Source organism: Eubalaena glacialis, chromosome 1, assembly GCF_028564815.1.
Source record: "Eubalaena glacialis isolate mEubGla1 chromosome 1, mEubGla1.1.hap2.+ XY, whole genome shotgun sequence".
NCBI classification, from domain to species: domain Eukaryota; kingdom Metazoa; phylum Chordata; class Mammalia; order Artiodactyla; family Balaenidae; genus Eubalaena; species Eubalaena glacialis.
Window position 1 is genome coordinate 216,507,262 of NC_083716.1, and position 18,314 is coordinate 216,525,575.

Genomic DNA, 18,314 nt, shown 5'->3' on the forward strand with positions numbered 1-18,314 from the left:
AACCTCATTTTCTGAGGTATGGTATTTGAGCCTTAAAAAAACTACATTACACTGAGCAAACCTGACATACAAGGTCTGGAATTTTAATTTTACATATATATTTATATATATATGTATCTTTTTTAAACAACAGTTTTTATTTTCCCAAATTATTAGTTTGAAAAAAATGAGGTTTACTGGTTTGACCTATTTTTTTTTCGCTTCTAAAACTTAAAATATCCTAGAAACTGTCAAGCAATTAGTTTTTAAAGTAGTCTAATTACCTTTGGTATTGTTAAAGAAAAAAAATCTAAAATGGCCAAGACATATACTGTACAAATGCAGTAACTGCCTTTAAAAGAAATGCCAAAGAAATGTTATCTTTTAAACCAAATATGTATTTACATTACAGCAGTTTTACTACAGGGACACAGGTATAAAAAAAAGAAAATCAGAATACTACATATAAATATGTATGATATGAAAAATACCTCTTACTTAAGTTTGTATGAAAACAGGAGTGCTCCAAATATTTCTTAAAAATTTTCTCCAATAGGTGATAGGTAAGTGTTTAAAATTGAGCTAAGTGCTTTACTTTTATTTTAAAGTTCATTTCCAAAAGGAGAATAGAGAAATAAAAAAATACTAGGTTCTTAATTTAAAACACTGGGTAAGTGTCTAAGAAAAAAATTCAGTCTCTAAGAATTTCAACTTTAGGACACATTTCTCAGGCAAAAGATTACTAATTGCAATGAAAATTTAGCCTAAATAGAGATACCATGAGATTAGACCAGTAGTTTCCACATTCTCTAATCTTTTGTCTGTGGAGTGTTTTTCTTTTTGCTTGTTGTGTCCTTTAACTAATATACCATAATTTTCAAGGGTTTCTTTTTGTCTTTAACTAACGAAAGAAGGAGAAAAATAACCATAGTTTTTAAGACTTCAAGAAAAGTATTGCACTTGTACAGAAAGAAAAGAAAACATCTTTTAAACTAAATAGCAGAAGCAATCATTCTGGGATTGCAAATAACACATGGTCTAAAAGGTCAACTATTAAGAGCAAATGTGGAGCCTGGAGAGCCCACTCCAAACCTGGAATATTATTATAGTAATGTTAAAGCATTTTCTCCCAACTGGGAGATAGTTAAGACTTTTTGCTTCAGATTTTTAACATATTTCTAAATTCTTGCAAAAAAATTGTTTAATCTCTCATAATACACATTTTAGGAAGAAAAGCAAATCAGAACACAAAATCCAGCAAAAACGGAAGGCAAACATATCATGTTATTATGATTACATAATCTCTGAAGTCATATTTTAGATGACTTGAAAGTGAAAGTGAAAGTAACACAAGGGTTATATACCTTACTAGTTTTAATCCAACTACCTTTTTAAAAAAATTATAAAACTACACTTGAGTATAAAAATATGTCAGCGGATTATACAGCCAACAAAAATCATACACAAAAAATTAAGACTTACGAGACCTATGAATTGGAAATAAGAGTTGACCTAATCCTCAAACTAGTAGGGGGAGAGAGAGGCAGAGATGTCCGGAGACAATGATGGAGGGAACGTGGACAGAGAAAAGAAAAGAGGTGGGGAGAGTAGACAAAATTTAAGAGATCACAAAGAACTTCACTACACAGAAGGGGAAGTGATTTATGTTAAAATCTGAGCGTGCTTGACAGTCAAAATGTTTTATCACAGTTTCAGAAATTGAACTACTTAAAAAAAACAAACGCAGAAGAATAAAACAACAAAAAACAAAACCCAGAGTCCTTCCCTTGTTACAGTGTATTCATTAAAAAAAAAAAATCCATTTCCAGTAAATTAAGTAGAATCCTGATAAGTGCATAGTTGGGGATTCAGTGACCTCCACCCGTTCAAGAAGCTTTTCTTACTGTGTGTCACTTGAGGTAATTTGAAGGGCCCGATTAACTGCAAACTGGCTTATCTGTACCTATATGAAGTTTTATGCTGTACTTTATGTGGCTTAGCAGAGGGCCTCTAAATTTTATATTTTATTCACAATAAAAAGGACATCTTAGAAAACTAGTCATTCATGTACCACTCTCTGTATGGGATAAAGGTTAATTCACAACAAATTTATACAGAAAATATACAAATGCAATGTTACTGGAGAAAAACCCCGTAAACAGAATTAGGAACTTATTTCTAAGAGTGTGTGTGAAAAATATCCACAAACTTACAGTACAGCAAGAGAAAACTAAAAGGCTAAAAATACAATGTTACATAAAAACCTTATGGAAATTCCAAAACTTTAGGTTTCTGCAATAAATGTAAAAATATTCAAGATGTCATTATTTGGCCTAGCCATACACTATGATAAAAAGAAACACTAGCATATCACAGCTTCTTGGTCATATGACATTTGCTTTGAATAACAAGCAGCTCATTTTTTAAAAAGCTGTCATATTTTAACACATCCATTGCAAGTAATACCCAACCATGGTAGGAAACCATTTGAGATTATGCTTTGGAGAACAGCAATGCGATATGACTGTTCAGTTTTGTTTTGTTCAAGGAGAATTAATTACCTGCTTCTCTACATCATTCCACAAAACATTAACAGGTTAGAAGACAGAAGTTCTAAGACTAGCAGAACACTAGTCTACAGGTGAAATTCCAAAACAATACTATATTTTATTGACCAAAAATTCCACTAATAAAGCCTTGTATGATATTAGAACTTATTCTTCCTTAAAAACAAAACAAAAACACATACCACAATGCAATTCACAGCTACAATTTCCCCCTACCTCATATTTTACCTGCATAATCTTGTAATGGTATTCAGAAATATTATCAAACTAAAAAGATATTAACATCTGGTTTCAAAGTTTCCTTTTACTTTAAGCAGATAAGCTGAAAGTCTCTGTACTGGAAATTCCTCTAACAGTTTTGACCTAGGAACGCAAAGAAGAATTATATAGTAATCAATTTTAAGTGATTTTTAAAAATACATAATAAAAGTGTGGTAGAGCTACAACGGCTTACCAACACTCTCTCAATGCATTTTAAAAAGGCACCAATATAAATAAATTTTATAAGTATTTAATACATTAAATTCAGGATCTTAAGACCAGTTACTGTATATTTTAATTATCTTGCAGAAACTGGAGGTTTAAAAACATTTCTAAGATAACTTTCATATATACAGACTTTAATTTCACCCCCCCATTCTTCTTTACTTTTGCATTTGGGGAATTTTCTGTTTTAGAATATTTTCACACAGATAGTACTTACTAAAATATATATAAAATATAACTAAAGATGACCACAAATGTAACTTATCCCTTTTTGTAAAATGAACAATTCAAAGTTAAAAAATAATGTATCCAGTACCTCCTATAGTCTAAGTTCTGTCTTGAAACCAGGAGCATATAGTTTTTTATTTGTATTTTTGCAGCCTTTTCTGTTCTTTTTCCACCATAAGGAATCACTTTAAAGATAACATTTGGGAAGTAAGTAAAACATCATTTTCATCTAAATGCCTTCACTGATGTAAATTTTGTCAAACATTTATAAAATATCATAAAACTTCATGGTTCTGTGAGGTCTACAACTGAGACACAAAAACCATAAATCAAAACAATACCAAGCTCACTAAAACATTCCTGTCTTTCTCCATTTGTCAACAAGTAAAAGTTGAAAATTTTTCTTTTCTGTATCTTCCTATTCAAAAGTAATTTGTGTTTCTTTCACTTTGGAGGTTATATCAAATCAACTTAAAGCCTTTTTTTTTTTTTTTTGATTTGATTTGTTTTGATTTGTTCTGTAAGTACACAGTGAAGCCTCAAGGTTTAAGTTGAATAGTTGCAACTAGTCCTAAAGACACACTAGTGACTTTAATATTTCTCAGTACAATCTGGTAAAGTAAACCTACTAAGTTGCTCAGGTATTAACTATAATTTTAACTCTCTATAGGCTCTTGCAACACATCTGATCACTCTGCTTTTTTTCATGAATTTTCTTTAAAAGAATGTGTGTGTATGTGTACTATGATGCATGTATATAGCTGCTTGTATGTATGTAGGAGAGACAATCCCTACTTTTAGCCAAATCTGAATCCTAGTCTCTCGTTCTCCCATTTTGTCCCTCCAGAAAATTCTCAATGGCATGTTTCAACAACTCAAAATCTCTTCCAATTTGCTTACTGGTCACTTTCACTATTTTAACAAGCCAGATTAGAATGGCTTTTTAAAAGTGATTGACCACTATCAGAGAGGCAACACATTTCTCTAACAGGAGCTGGAGATAAAATTCTGGGCAAAATTAGGGCAAAGCAATGTGATGAATTTTTGCCAAACTGGAAAATACAGAAGCTAACCTATTTTCATGCCCCTCAAATAATCTGTAATGTGAAATCTCACCTAAATAAACTGGGCATATAACTGTTATGTAAAACTTGATTTATTTGGTGTCTGACTCTCATATCTATTTTTAGGTGCTACCACCTTGCATATTTCCTTTCGTGAAGAAGCATGCAAATATAGCCATCCAGGGTTTCCCAGAAGCACTGTGTCCACAAAAATTCTGTCTAAACTACACATTTGAATTGATCTTGTCCTCATTTGTCCCTGCCACACCCTGAGCCATCTTTACCTCTTTTTGTTCCTTATATAAAGCTAAGAAAGTACAAGTACACACTTGTAGCAAATACACTCTCAAAAGTATTAAGTCCCTTCAATAAAAAAGATTCTCAAAAAGATGAAATCAGAAAAGGAGAGTGCATTAGTACTGTCCTCATGGGGGTACTATACAACTCTGTAGGTCCACCTAAATTCAGTTTCATCCCAGGGCAGGTAGGTACATTATTGTTCATACACTGAAAATAAAAAATAGTAACCAGGAAAAAAATTCATAGATGATGCCAGCAGAAACTCACACATAGCCAAAGTTATGAACATATTGACTGCCATCCAAATATTTCCTTAAATTGTAGTAAAACACAAAATCACTAACCTTAAATTATTTACCTTCCTCTAAAAGGAAAAAAAAAATTAAATTCCAATTATTTATGAGTGGTTGGGGCAGGTGGGTGAGGAAGTCTCAAAGACATGCTTCACCTTTGAATACACTGTATGTTCACAATGCAGTAACGTACCAAAGCATGCAGGAAAAGTGACAGTGGACGTTCTCTTTAAAACATTTTGCATTTCTGTTTTGGTGCCTTCTCTCAGAGTTAAAGGAACAATTTAGACATTTCTCCAGAAATAATTACCACAGAGGGCTAGTAAAAGAGAGTTGCGTTGTAACCATTTTTGCCTAGCTCTAGCTGTGTCAGTGCTTAGAAGCTGCTTACATAAGCAGATGGTAAACTAGAAAATGAGTGAAGAACAGTACTGGGGCCAGATCTGCCTATCTGTCCACAGTTCTCTAGTCTTGCTAATTCTCACATCATTCTTGCATCATTAAGAAACACACTTTCAGCATCCCATGTAATGATTTTTTTTTTACAGCGGTTATCAGCTAAATGTAACTTTAGTATTCAGAAATGGTTATCAGATAATCCAGTCATGGTCAGGTCTGTCCTCCCTAAACACAGACAGTAAGTTCCCCCTCCAAGGGTGCCCCCCAAGATGAATTTAATCAGTTTCATTCAGTTCCTCCCCTCTAGTGCTGTTAAGACTGCAAAGAAAAAGCAGAGGAGCACCCATATAAAAGAAATTAAAATCTGTACATGAAATATGGCAACATATGTATGAATTAAAAGAAGAAAAATTCTGCAGTAAGGGATTGAGATTCATTTCTGACAAGAACTTATAAATAGTTGCATGTTTTTGAGACAGAAAAATGTGGACGTGGACACAAGCTTGGAGGTTCAGTCACATTCTGGACTCCAAGAAAAAGGTAAAAATAAGTTTTGTTTTTCAGTCTTATCTCTAGTTAATGTACCGGTTACAAAGACGTTCCCTTTTCCTTGTACCAAAAAGTGGTAAATATTATTATTGAAGAAATACTAGAATAAATAGCCCTAGTTCCATAATCTTATGGGGTTCAAGTTACCACATTCAGGTCAAATTAGCAATTGCTCTGAGGAGATTTTGAAAGAAATAGCCTATGGCAAGATTTTTATAGACCTTCCACTAGAAGAGTAAAAGACGAACAGACTATGGACAAAACACTGGGTGGTCACAGCTTGAGAAAAACCAGTGAAAAGAGAAATACCAGAAAAGGGATTTCTGAGTGGATTTTTTTCCCCCCTACTGTTAGCCTAATTATATTTTTCTGCTGACTGGTTAACACTGATTAAATGCTGATAAAGTGACAATCGTAAGCATACTTTTAGAAACAGATACATATACTATGCTGCCATCCCATTACAACTTTAAAAGAAAACTTCCCAAACAAATTTAAGAAAAGCAGAGGTCCCTTCTGGAAACTACTGACTGCCTCTTAGCCGCTCTTAGACCATATGTTATTCTGAAAACTAGATAAAAATACTATTCATTAAAGGTGTTAAAAGTAAGGCTGCCAGGGTGTCTATAAAATGCCAGTCATCAAAACTATGGAAAAACAGTGCTTAAGTTTAGAAAAATAAGATCCTAGGACCTCAGATGTATTTGTAGCTGTCCTTAACTACCTGTAGTTTAAAAGTTTTGCTATATGGTACAGTGTACAACATACCGTATTATAAATTCTATGGAATTTATGGGGAAGTAAACATAGAACCCACAACAACAACTCTTCCAAGGAGTTATCACTGAAAATAATGTGTTTGTGTTCCATGATCTCTAGAGGGAAAAAAAAAGTTTACATTTTGAAACAAATTCTTCTTTGAACAGTAAAATTACTTATCCCATTTTAAACTGTGAAAGTCCTACCCAGAAAACGCTAATCTTTCCTGCCTTCAATCATAATCCTGAACATCAGTGGCAAATTAGAATCCTTAGGTGAATCTTTACAAATCAAGTGATTATGTTTTTCTCAAAGCATGATATACCTTAACATCTATGCATGGCAGAAATGAACTGCTCTTCAATTCCCATAAAATAAACAAGCCAAGCTGTCAAGAAACAATATCCCATCCCTTCTCTCTTCTGTTTCTTCCTTATTGTAATTAGGCAGAGCAAATGACACTGCGTCCACAAAATAAGAATTAATGACAGTAATAATATTAAAAAAAAAAAAAGGTATGTCAACATCTGAAGAAGGTGGGATTGTAAGTGCAGTATTTCTTCATGTGCAGTTCATTACTTCATAGGGGTCCCCTTTGGAATGAAAAGGCCTAGTGGAATGTGTGCTCCCCTCGAACAATGTGTGATGAAAACTCATAACGGTCCTGGCTTCTGTAGCCACAGATGTTGCATTCCAGTGGGTCCCGGTAGCCATGGCAACCCATGTGAATGGTGTACATGACATGGTCTAGGAAAAGGACTCGACAGTGCTCACACTTGAAGGCCCTAATCTGTTCTCCTTCTCCATTAAAGACCTTGTAGATGTCCTTCAGCGAGCCCTTAGGAGCCTTGGTGGTATCCAAAGCCTTGACATCCTCCTTCATGTAAGCTGGGCTTTGTTTCCTCTTGGGATTTAAGGCTGGGTTTCCTTGGTAGGACTGGTGGTCATCATGGCTGCTTTCTGAGTCAGTAGAATCTAGGCAGCTATTGCTGGGAGAGGCCTCTCTTTCCTGGGGTCGACTCTTTGGTCTGATGAGAGAGATAGGGCCATCCATGTTGTTTTCATGACTATCGGAGGTTTCCCTGCTAATGGGTCTTTCTATCCTATTTGGATGATAGACCTGAGAATAAGCTGAGCTTATAACTGGGGCCACCTCAGCGATTGTGCTTGGTGGGTGCTGCATCAGAGGGTGAAGGGCCTCAGCTCCAAGGTAGGTGATTGCATTGTTGATGGCTTGGTCCATCATATGAGACTGCATCAGCTCAGCCTCCTTCTCATATGTTAAGTTCATATCAAAGTGAATGTCTGGGTAGCTGAATCGCATGAGCTTTTCCCCTGAAAGACAAAGGGGGAGACAAGTAAAAAAGAACACAACAAAATAAGTGGTTGGACTAAAAATATAAAAGTACAAAGTTAACTCATCACTTCCATTTTCCATAACATGGTATCTCTTATTCTTTAGATCAAGTATTTAAGCTCTTTAATTCTGCTGAGACTCACAAATACTCTTCACCTACAAAAAGGATTAGTAATAAAAAATTTCACAAGCCATTTGCACTTGTTCTAATGCTACCATGAAAATGCATCTAGCCTGAAAGTTATAATTCTGTGTTATCTTATTTTCATTCTCTATTAAAATGTCCACTTGTCTAGAGCTCAGCCACTATAGGAGAAAGAAGAAATACCAGGTGAAAATAAGTCAGAGATTATACTTGTTTTTGCATACTTTAAACATCAGTGACCAAGCCTCAAAGATCATAAAAGCGAGAGTGATCTGGTTATAACACTTGTTATCTCACAATTGTGTAGGCTTAATTTGGTTGATTTAGCTGCTATATTAGAGAAAGATTATAGATCCAATACATGTCATTCTGGAAAATTTTAAAATGCCACAACTAAAATACTGTTAAAAGCTGACATTGTCTGATAAATTGAATGAAATTTAGGGCTATATAAAAATAGGATATTTCCCAAAGCACTTACTTATAAACTTGGAAAATACTATGTTTCATTGTTTTGCTTCTTGAAATGGATAATTATTCATTTTTGCATCACCCCTTTCTTATTTAGACACATGTGCAATGGTGCTGGTATGTATGTATACCCATTGTTAGTTTTCTATACATTTTCTTGACTGAAGGATATTTGTAGTTTTCCCTTTAACATTTACATCAACTAATTTAATTTTACTTCAGTATTTTACTTCAACATAATATCTAATATTAACTATAAAAGAGTCTGGTGCATGAAATAGTAGTTTAAATTTTTCTCCTTCAAATATTGCCAGCTTTGGACAGAATATTTTATCTTTGAAAACTTCTGCCACTAAAACAATGTGTTCTCCTACTAATACTTAGTTACTTTGATAGGTAAATCTTACAGATAAATGCTTCTTTAAAATATATGTGAAGTTCTTATAAACGTTTAGTATGTTGTTGTAGGTGCCTAACATGTGATGCTGATCCATAGAACTGTATTCTGGAAAAATACTTTCATGTGGCTAGTATTATTACAGGTTTGAAGAAATGTCCCCCAAATGAGATGAAGGTAATGATCGGAGTAATGAAAATGGAAGAAAAAATATGATGAGTAATTATCTTGTAGCATACAATTAATATTGCAACATCAAGAGTTTAAAAGTTAAGCTAGACAAACCTAATCTATATTCTCAAAGAGGTTACAGTTTAGAGGGAGTGACAACAATTTAGGGATCATTTATAATACAGTGTGATATGTGGTATGGGGTCAAATAAGAGGAATACATAACTCATAGTAAAATAAAACTTCTTTAAGAAAGTGACATCAGAGAGAGGAATGTGACGACAAATATTAGCCAAGTAAAGGAATGGTGGGGGTTGGAGCAGCTGGTAGGAAGGCTCAGAGGCTAGAGGGCATGACGCATTCTAGGGATTACTTACACTTTGCATATGGCTGAGAATGGAAATAGATGAGAAAGTTGGCATCAGATAATATAAGCCTCATTCAACAATTAAGGAATTTGAATTTTATCCTGAGAGCAGTAAGAACTGAAAGGGTTAAACAGGGAAGTGACTTAACTAGATATTTATTTAGCAAGATGGTTTAGGAAGTTGTTGCTGTAGAGATGTAGAGGTAATGGTGGCTTCAACTAGTAGAGTGGCAGTGGAAATGGAGAAAATTCGATGGAATGGAGAGAATTTTAGAAAATGTTGCTAGAACTTGGTGATTATCTAGACACAGAGAATGAGAAAAAGAGGTTAAGTATGGAGCCCAGGTTTCTGGACTGGGGAACTTAGTGGATAGCAATGGGATAGAAAAGATGGTGAATTCAGATTGGGGAATACTATGAGTAATAAGTCATGTCTAATAAGTACTGAGATATAGTCTCAAACTCAGGAGAGAGATCTGGGCTTGAGATATAGATATGAGAGTCATCAGTTGATCGAAAGTAACTTCTGAAGCCATGGGAATAGATGATATCACCCAGGCATAGGTAAAGTGTGAAAAAGAGAAGGTCAAAAATAGAACCTGGAAGAACATCAAGATTTTTATGCCTGCCCATAAACTAGGGCAAGTGGGATTTGAGCCCCATGCTTAGAGAGCCCTGGGCCTTGCTCCTCATGGAATAAGGAATGTACAGGGACAAGGGAATGTGCTTACCTGGAGCTTACACCCTAGACCGTACTCTGGGTACCCAGGACCCCAGAATTCCTTCTCCAAATGGCCGGGAGCTTGCACCAAGTGTCGCACAGTCCTCTTCATAGGGTCCATTCTCCTGAGTACCAACTGTGCTGCCGGTATGTACACTCTTAGGCCTGAAGAATGGTCAATACACTACTCTTTGTGTGCTGTGTGTGGGGTGCGATGTGAAAAGAACTTGGATGTGCAGACTAAAGTCTACACATATGTGCGTGAGGCCCCTTTTTGCTACTGGAAAGAATCAGGAGTGGGTTTAAAAGAGGGGCCTGGCTGCAGGTCAGGGAGTGGTGGTTCTGCTCATGCCTCCAAGGTCTGATGTGGAACTCCTAGGAATCTGAGAATTCTATATTTATTTGAACTCAGTCTTCCAGATTAGGAGGTTAGAACACAATAGTTTTTAAGCCTGATTGATAATATTAAAATATTTAGGCATATGAATTGAGGCCTCCATTAGTACTGTTGTCCCATTTGCATAACTGTTGGGGTAAATCCATAAAAAAGACTGAGAAGGAGCAGTCAGAGAAGCTGGAAGAAATGCAAGAGAGATCAATGTCATAGGAACCAAGGAAAGAGAGTGTTTCCAAAGGAATTAACTATTCAGCAGTGCAAATGCTCTCTAGGTTTGAGATGGTCTAAAAAGGTTCCTCTGGACTTGACACGCTGAAGCTAGTGGACACCTCAGTGAGAATAATTTCAGCAGAGCACAAGGAAGAAAGCCAGGTTGTATAGACTGGGGAATGAGTAGAAAGAAAGAACTTACAGAAAGCAAGTACAGAGAACTCTTTCAACAACTACATCCTTGAAGAGAAGGAGAAAGTAGGTAGCTGGAAAGAGACCTGGGTTTGGGGTTAGATTTTTTTTAATCATGAGAGTTTATCACATTGAATGCCAAAAGAAAAATGCCAATAGAAGGGAGAGGTTAAAAATATATGTGAGAAAGGGGGAAAATAATAGTGTAAGTTATCTGGGGGCTGGGATAGGAGAATTCCAGAGCGCAAGAAGAGGAATTAATCAGAAAGAAGGATGCTTCTTTCATCAATGAAAGAAGAAAGTATTCATGTGAATGCACGTGATCCTACAGGATTAGTGATATTATACTGAAATCATTTCAACTGATTTTATTTCCTATGAATCTAGATGTAATATCACCAAGGAGTGAGATACCATGTTTTGGGAGAGTAGAGAAAGGTCGAAATGCCCAAAGTGGTGAGTAGGAGAGAAAGCTATGCAGGGATGAATTAAAGGAAGGCTGCTATATAGTAGGGATGAGACAACGACAACCGGTATTTGAGATCAGTTACTCATTTATTTACAGTGATGCTAATTCATAAGGCTGTGGGATTTTCTCTTAAATTACTAGCAGCTATGTAGATGTGGAAAAGAGGCTCAATTGGCTCCATTAGAGAGTGGAGTTTTACTAGGAGAAAGATAGAAGGACAACAAGACAACAGAGTCATAGAATCTAAATTGAATAAGAAAAGAGAGGAGGAAACATATACAGAAAGTTCAAGGATCTTTCCTGGCCTGGAGGGCTTGATGAAATCAAGAACAATATTTAACTGAGGGACATGATAAAAAGAAATTTACAATAAGTGTGGAATGATGAAATTTCTCACTTCAAAAGACATCATAAAAACAGTTACTATGCAATTGTTTGTTATTCAGTTGACCCTTGAACAACATGGGTTTGAACTGCACGGGTCCACTTATAGGAGGACTTTTTCAACAGTAAATACTATAGTACTACATGATCCATGGTTGGTTGAATCCATGGATGCAGAATAGTGGATATGGAGGAACTGTGTATAAGGAGGGCCAACTGTAAATTATATGCAAATTTTCTACTGTATGAGGGTCACTGCCCCTAACCCCTATGTTGTTCAAAGGTCAACTGTGTATTACCACTAGGATAGAATCCAAATAAAGAAAAAATACCATCAAATTCTAATAAAAATCTAATGTCCTTATTTTAGAATCAAAATGTAATTTTAAAACATCTATCCTTTTCTAAGGAATGTAATCAAATCAAATTGAGAGTAGCATCTCTAAGTCAAAGGAAACATGAAAATATTACAAAGAGCAAAACTAAGTAAATTCAGAAAATAGAATAGCAATAAATTTCATATTTTTCCAACTATACTAGTCTCTAGTTGAGACATAGATATTTAATGGACATCCATCAAATTAATTTTAAAAATAGATGAATGACATTTTAAAAAAGTTATTTATAAACAGGAAGAAAGAGACACAGAGAAATAAAAGTAACTTAGGGCCCAAGGCAGATCTGAGTATACTCTCAGGGGCTAGTTTTAAACTGACCTAGTATAAATAAACTATGATCCTTGGGGCTACCCTTCAGCATTCCTTCAATGAACTTTGTCAGTTAACCTCTCCAGCTTGTCTTAAAGTGATATTTTGGTGATTTGTTAGTTCTTTAATTTTAGATTGAAAAGAAATCTTCTCTAAGTGTTTATTGGAGTAGGAGAATTATATCACCCTTTCCTCCCTGAAATAACCAAAGAAAAGATTTTCTCTCAGTCACTACTCAACCCTCACAAGGATGTTCTATAATGCGTTTTGACACTAGAATGTGAGAATCTGTTTATTTTTATCTCTTCTAATTTTTACTCTATGTAAGTCTATAAGAATATATATTACATATATAGTGATAATTCTTTATATTGAATCTGTTCTTCATTCAGTTTTTAAAAAAAAAACTAGATGCTTCTGTATCCTCAGAGATACTTTACAACTTACACTTAGAGTTGGCATCATTCTGTATACTGTATCAAAGAATATCTGAGGGCTTGGAAATGAAAAAGGAAAGTCTAACACATCACATTTAATCTTTTCAGTTCAAAACTGTAGGCTACATGAAAACAAAGATCAAAATATGAACTATAGATCCAAATATGAAACATCTTGAATGTAGGCTGCTGCATTATGTATTTTAATGCAGAATTTTAAAAAAAGATTTCTTTTCATTCTAGATTAAATACTAAAAGCATTAACATTGTGTAAAGAAAACAGCTTAAAAATCTGGCGCTAATGCAAATTTAAAAAGATTACAAAACTGGCTAGTAGGCTACATCATTTCCCTTAAGTATTGTTATTTGTTATTTCACTTTATATAATATTTCATTTTGAGAAAGCAATTGATTACTGTCACTCTTTCCTTCATTTCTCTTTCTTAGGCCCATATGCCTAAGGGTGTGTAGTGTGTGTGTGTGTGTGTGTGTGTGTGTGTGTGTAAATGCGGTACACACGGAGTGGCATAATGGAGTAAAGAGATGGGCATTTACTTCATGAACTGAAATACACCAATATATATTTCTAGCACATGGGAACATGCCTTTGCTCATTAAAATCAATTTTTACAGAAATAAAACCCTTTGTAATGCTTACCCACAAACTTTTGTGGAGTGGAGCTTTTACGTTTTCCCATATTCCCTGTGAGCTTCTCTATGACAGCAGGTCTCTCAAAAGGCACCAGAGAAATATTGTTGTCCATAATAGGCTCTTGTTCCTTACAATCTTCCATAGGAGGTACTATATAAAACCATACAAAAAATGTAATCTGATAATTTCTTCAACATTTAAGAAGATACAAAGCTGGACTTGCCATCTCAATATGTGTTATACAAACATAAGCTAGTATGCTTGAATAAAAGTTAAGTAGAAAGAATAACCTCTAGTGTTAAAGTATACTTTTAACACTAGTGTGTGTATACTCACACACACACACACACAGAGGATTTGTTTTTATCCGAGTCTCTCTCAGATCAATGACATAAACTGTTGCCACTATTGGTGGCCAACATGCTCTTCTTGTGTCTCATCTTAGTCCTCTGAAAGTGTTTTTAACATTGATTAAAATCAATACTACTTTAAGACTGCACTGTTCTCAAGGCTTCTGGAGTTTATTTTTCTAAAACAATTTAAGTAAGTCGATTTGTTTTGGAGGAAACCTTACACAGACACACAGAAGAGCAGTATAATATTTAATCAGTTTTTTTTCACCCATGTATTTTCCTGTAACAGATTTTCTATTTGATGAGCTGAGTGAGCTGTGAGCCCTATTGGCAGTAGCTACATACCTGCACAAAGCAGTCTTCATGAAGGAGATCCAGTTCTAAACATGTCCATGCACAGTAAACAGTGACAGCTTTATGATTGTAATTTATTTTAAAAAGAGCTCTTCAGCAGGACAAAAGAATCCATTTCCAAACTGGCGTATTTGCCTACTAAACTACTGCTCTAATTCATTTGACATAAACTCTCCAGTGCTGCTCCCTCTTTATTCCATTTGTCTAAGTTGCTGTGGGCTAATATATTAGTTCATAGATATTGACATTACATATTGACATTTATGGTGTAGACACAGAACTTATAAAAGTTGTTTTTGAATAAAAATACTGTCAAAGGACATTTAAGTAAAGATAGAGTAATATCAGGGACAGACCAGATCAGTTGATTAAAACCAATATTCACAGGAAGGACCATAACTTATTATTTCTTGATGACTGTTGCTTTCTCCAATTGCACTTGTGTCAGCACTGTTTGGAAATCTAAAGGTTTCATATCTTAGGATATCTTTACTTGTTCATCATGCACTGTAAAATGATTTATTCTGCTCCTTTCGTTTGTAAAGGGATAGCCCCACTGTGTGAAACACAATGTATTATCCTTTATAAGGGCAGACACTAAGAGTGAGAAAGCAAGAGATGAAAGTTAAGAAAATCCAATGCAGAATTCAGGTGACCTATTTAATAACCAATACAGGTTGCTGATTTTGAAGAAATGAAAAATGGCATCAGAAAATGTTTTTGTAATTCAAGCATGTTTAAAGACGTCGCTATTCAACCTAAGTTTTGGGTTAACCTAGTATAGCCAGGTGGATGGGCCAGAAAAATTCAATCTTCAATCTCTGTTTTAATGGCAAGGGATTCTGTAATTATTGGATGTTAATTTGGAAAAAAATTCCAAGAGGAGACTTAGAAACAAAGAAACACATAGGTCACTTTCTATACGGATATAATTCATGATATACAACTGCAAAAAGATGTCCCCAGATATTACACACAACATTATGTCCTCTCTTAGCAACGACTAAAATAAGAAAAAAAAACAACTTAAAAAGAAAAGCAAAGAAAGAATGACCACAGAATTCAAATAAGGGGGGTCAGGAGGATGGAATGGCGATGTGGTGGTGATGTGGAGGGGAGCCATGCAATTAGATACAGATTATTGTCAAAATTTTAACTTTTGTTTTAGGTGTTGAATTCACAGGCACTTACTGCATTATTAAAAAATAACTATATAACTGAAAAACTGGCCATGAATGGACCAAAGATGAAAATATGTCATGAACCAAGATCCGAAACGAAAGAAGGAAAGAAAAAAAAAGTTTGTTGTTGTCAATCTTGCTAAAAAAACAGCAAAACTGGTTAACAGGGTTTGCCCCCAAATTGAATATACTAATTAGTTTTGAAATGAATAGTCTAAAACTTGGCAGTTTTGCTCTAAGCCTCACCTTGAATTTTCATATTTGCACACATTTAACACTCAAAACGAAACCTGGGTGTGCGAACTGTCCCACACCACATCCACCTCAATTCAGGTGATTTGTCCCAAGTTCAATGAAGCTCATATGAACTGAAAACAATGACTTTGGCAGAGCTCTGATCTAACTTCTACTTCACAACCAACAGTCCTTTACATATCAAATATTAGTCTTGTTTCTACCATATCAGCAGTAATAATAACAACAACAGACTCACCCTGTGTGCTAAGTACTGTTTTAAGGCTTTCCATCTGATAATTTATTTAATGCTTTCAACAACCCGCTGAGATAGGTACAATTACCATCTCTATTATACAGATGGGGAAACAAAGACCCAAAGATGTAATTTTCTCAGCGTGCTTTTTTTAAAATTGAAGTATATTTGATTTACAATGCATTTTTTTTTTCAATTTTTTTTACTGAAGTATTTTCTCAGTGTTTATATCTAGTTAACAGGGAATATATGAGTAGAACCCAGGTGGTGTGACTCCAGAGCCTGGGCTCTTAGCCACTATTTGAGTGTTGACTTTGTATAAACAAGTTTGAAATATTTTTAAGGTCTCCACTGAGAAAAGATCTGATACATTTTATATATTACATAACTAATCTAAATTATTTGCTTTCATGTATCTGGGTGCAACTCATCAAAGTGTTTCTAGATATACATTGCTTGAAACACAAAACAAGTTGTCTAGTTAACTCAATAATGCATTAATCGCATTGTGAGACATTCAACTAGGCTAAGAAAATACCAATATGCAAACTTCACTTCTTAGAACAAACTTCAAAACCAAATATCTTCCTTATTTTTGAAGTTATAACCATGATAAAAATATTTATCCCTGCATTATTTCATTATCTCACCACACTGATTAATCATAAAGATAGAACCATACAAGTGTTCCCAACATAGCTATTTTGCCAAACAATCCACTCAAATTTCAAATTCCAAGAAGACACAGTCTGAGGGACCTAGATTAGGTCACATGTCCACCCCCCACCAGAAGAGGGCAGGGCACCTAGACTGACAGTCCTGCCATGGCTTCAGCCGATTAGAGAGGACAGCTCTCTAAAGGAAAACAGAAGTCTTGTTAACTATAGGAGGATGAGGGCATGTATGACATGTATGACAGGCAAACAAAACAGATGTCTTCTATTTTGTCACAAATTTTCTCCATGTTGTAGAACATAAAAGAACTTTTATCTAAATTATATTCTTGACAACACTGGGCAGTGCCCATACTTGAAATCACTCTTTCCATTTTCCCATCCTCTGGTCTTACTCAGCTTCATTGCTCTTTTTTTCCCCTTCCTAATGTGTTCTTGGTCTTCTAGATGTCTCACTCTATGCTCTATATAAGGTTATACCCATATAACCTTATAAAATCTCTTACTTTAGACTACTACCTATATAGTGATGGCTCCCACATCTTTATTGCCTACTGAGACTTCTCTCAAGAGCTTGAGATCTATATATTCAACTTCCTTCTAGATAGTTTCACTTGGCTGTCTCTCACAGGTGCCTAGAAGATAATGTGTTCAAAAACTGAAATCTCTATTTCCCTCCCCAAACTTTCTCTTCTTTTCCTAATTTCCATCTCAGTGAATGACACTACTATCTACCTGGTCATCCATGCTAGACACGTTGGGAAAATCCTAGATTTCTTCCCTTTCACCCAGTCTTCTGCCCCTCCTCCCTATCACCTCTCCTTATATATACGCATAGAGGTACTATGCGTCTTAGATTCTACATCTATAGTTGCTCTCAATTAAATAACTGTTCTGCATATTGCTGGCTACTAAGCCCAACTCAACCAATCAGGAGACTGTTGCAATGGACTACTTGGCCCTATCTTGACTCTTCTGATCTATCTCCCACATTTCTAGCAATAAAATGTAAATGTAATAATACTTTTTAGGGTGAAGTACAAAATTCTTTGCCTAGCACAACAGGTTTTTGATGCCCTGTTCATTGCCTCTCTTTCAGGCCTTATCACCTTCCAATTTCTCTTGCCTTTACCAACTGGGCTCTAGTTATACATAAGTACTTGTAGGTCCTTAACCCACCATGCTCTTTTAGACTTCTATTTCTTCACACATGCTGTTCTCTCCACATGAAACACCCTTTTCCATTTATTTAGCTGGCTATTCTGCCTTTCAAAACCCCACTCAAACAAAATTTTCCCTAGAAATTCCTCTTGCACACCCACTGTGATTTAGATATCTGTCCTCTGTGCCTATCATCTGATGCTTATCACTCAATGCTGTAACTGTTGGTTTACTGGTCTATTTCTTCCAATAGCTGGTAAGTGACCTTAGGTAGGGACTGCATTTTATTTGACTCTGTGTCTTTAGTACCCTTTACGATGTGAGACAAATGTAATAGTCAGTGGATGTTCACTAAACACCTTAATGAAGGAAATGTTGTCACCCATTGGAAATAGGTTGA

The 18,314-nt window shown here is 35.2% G+C and overlaps 1 protein-coding gene across 4 annotated transcripts in view; it reads right to left on the reverse strand.

Annotated features, from left to right (window-relative positions):
* Positions 1-6,983: 6,983 nt before the first annotated feature.
* Positions 6,984-18,314, reverse strand: part of IKZF2 (IKAROS family zinc finger 2) — a 167,705-nt gene continuing 156,374 nt past the window's right edge. For all 4 annotated transcript variants that reach the window (XM_061204697.1, XM_061204669.1, XM_061204679.1 and 1 more), the window contains 2 exons: positions 13,708-13,851; positions 6,984-7,959 (listed from right to left, as the gene is read on the reverse strand). In XM_061204697.1, the coding sequence (XP_061060680.1) occupies positions 7,235-7,959; positions 13,708-13,851 (869 nt within the window). In that variant the 3' untranslated portion in view covers positions 6,984-7,234. The remainder of the gene's footprint in view (positions 7,960-13,707; positions 13,852-18,314) is intronic.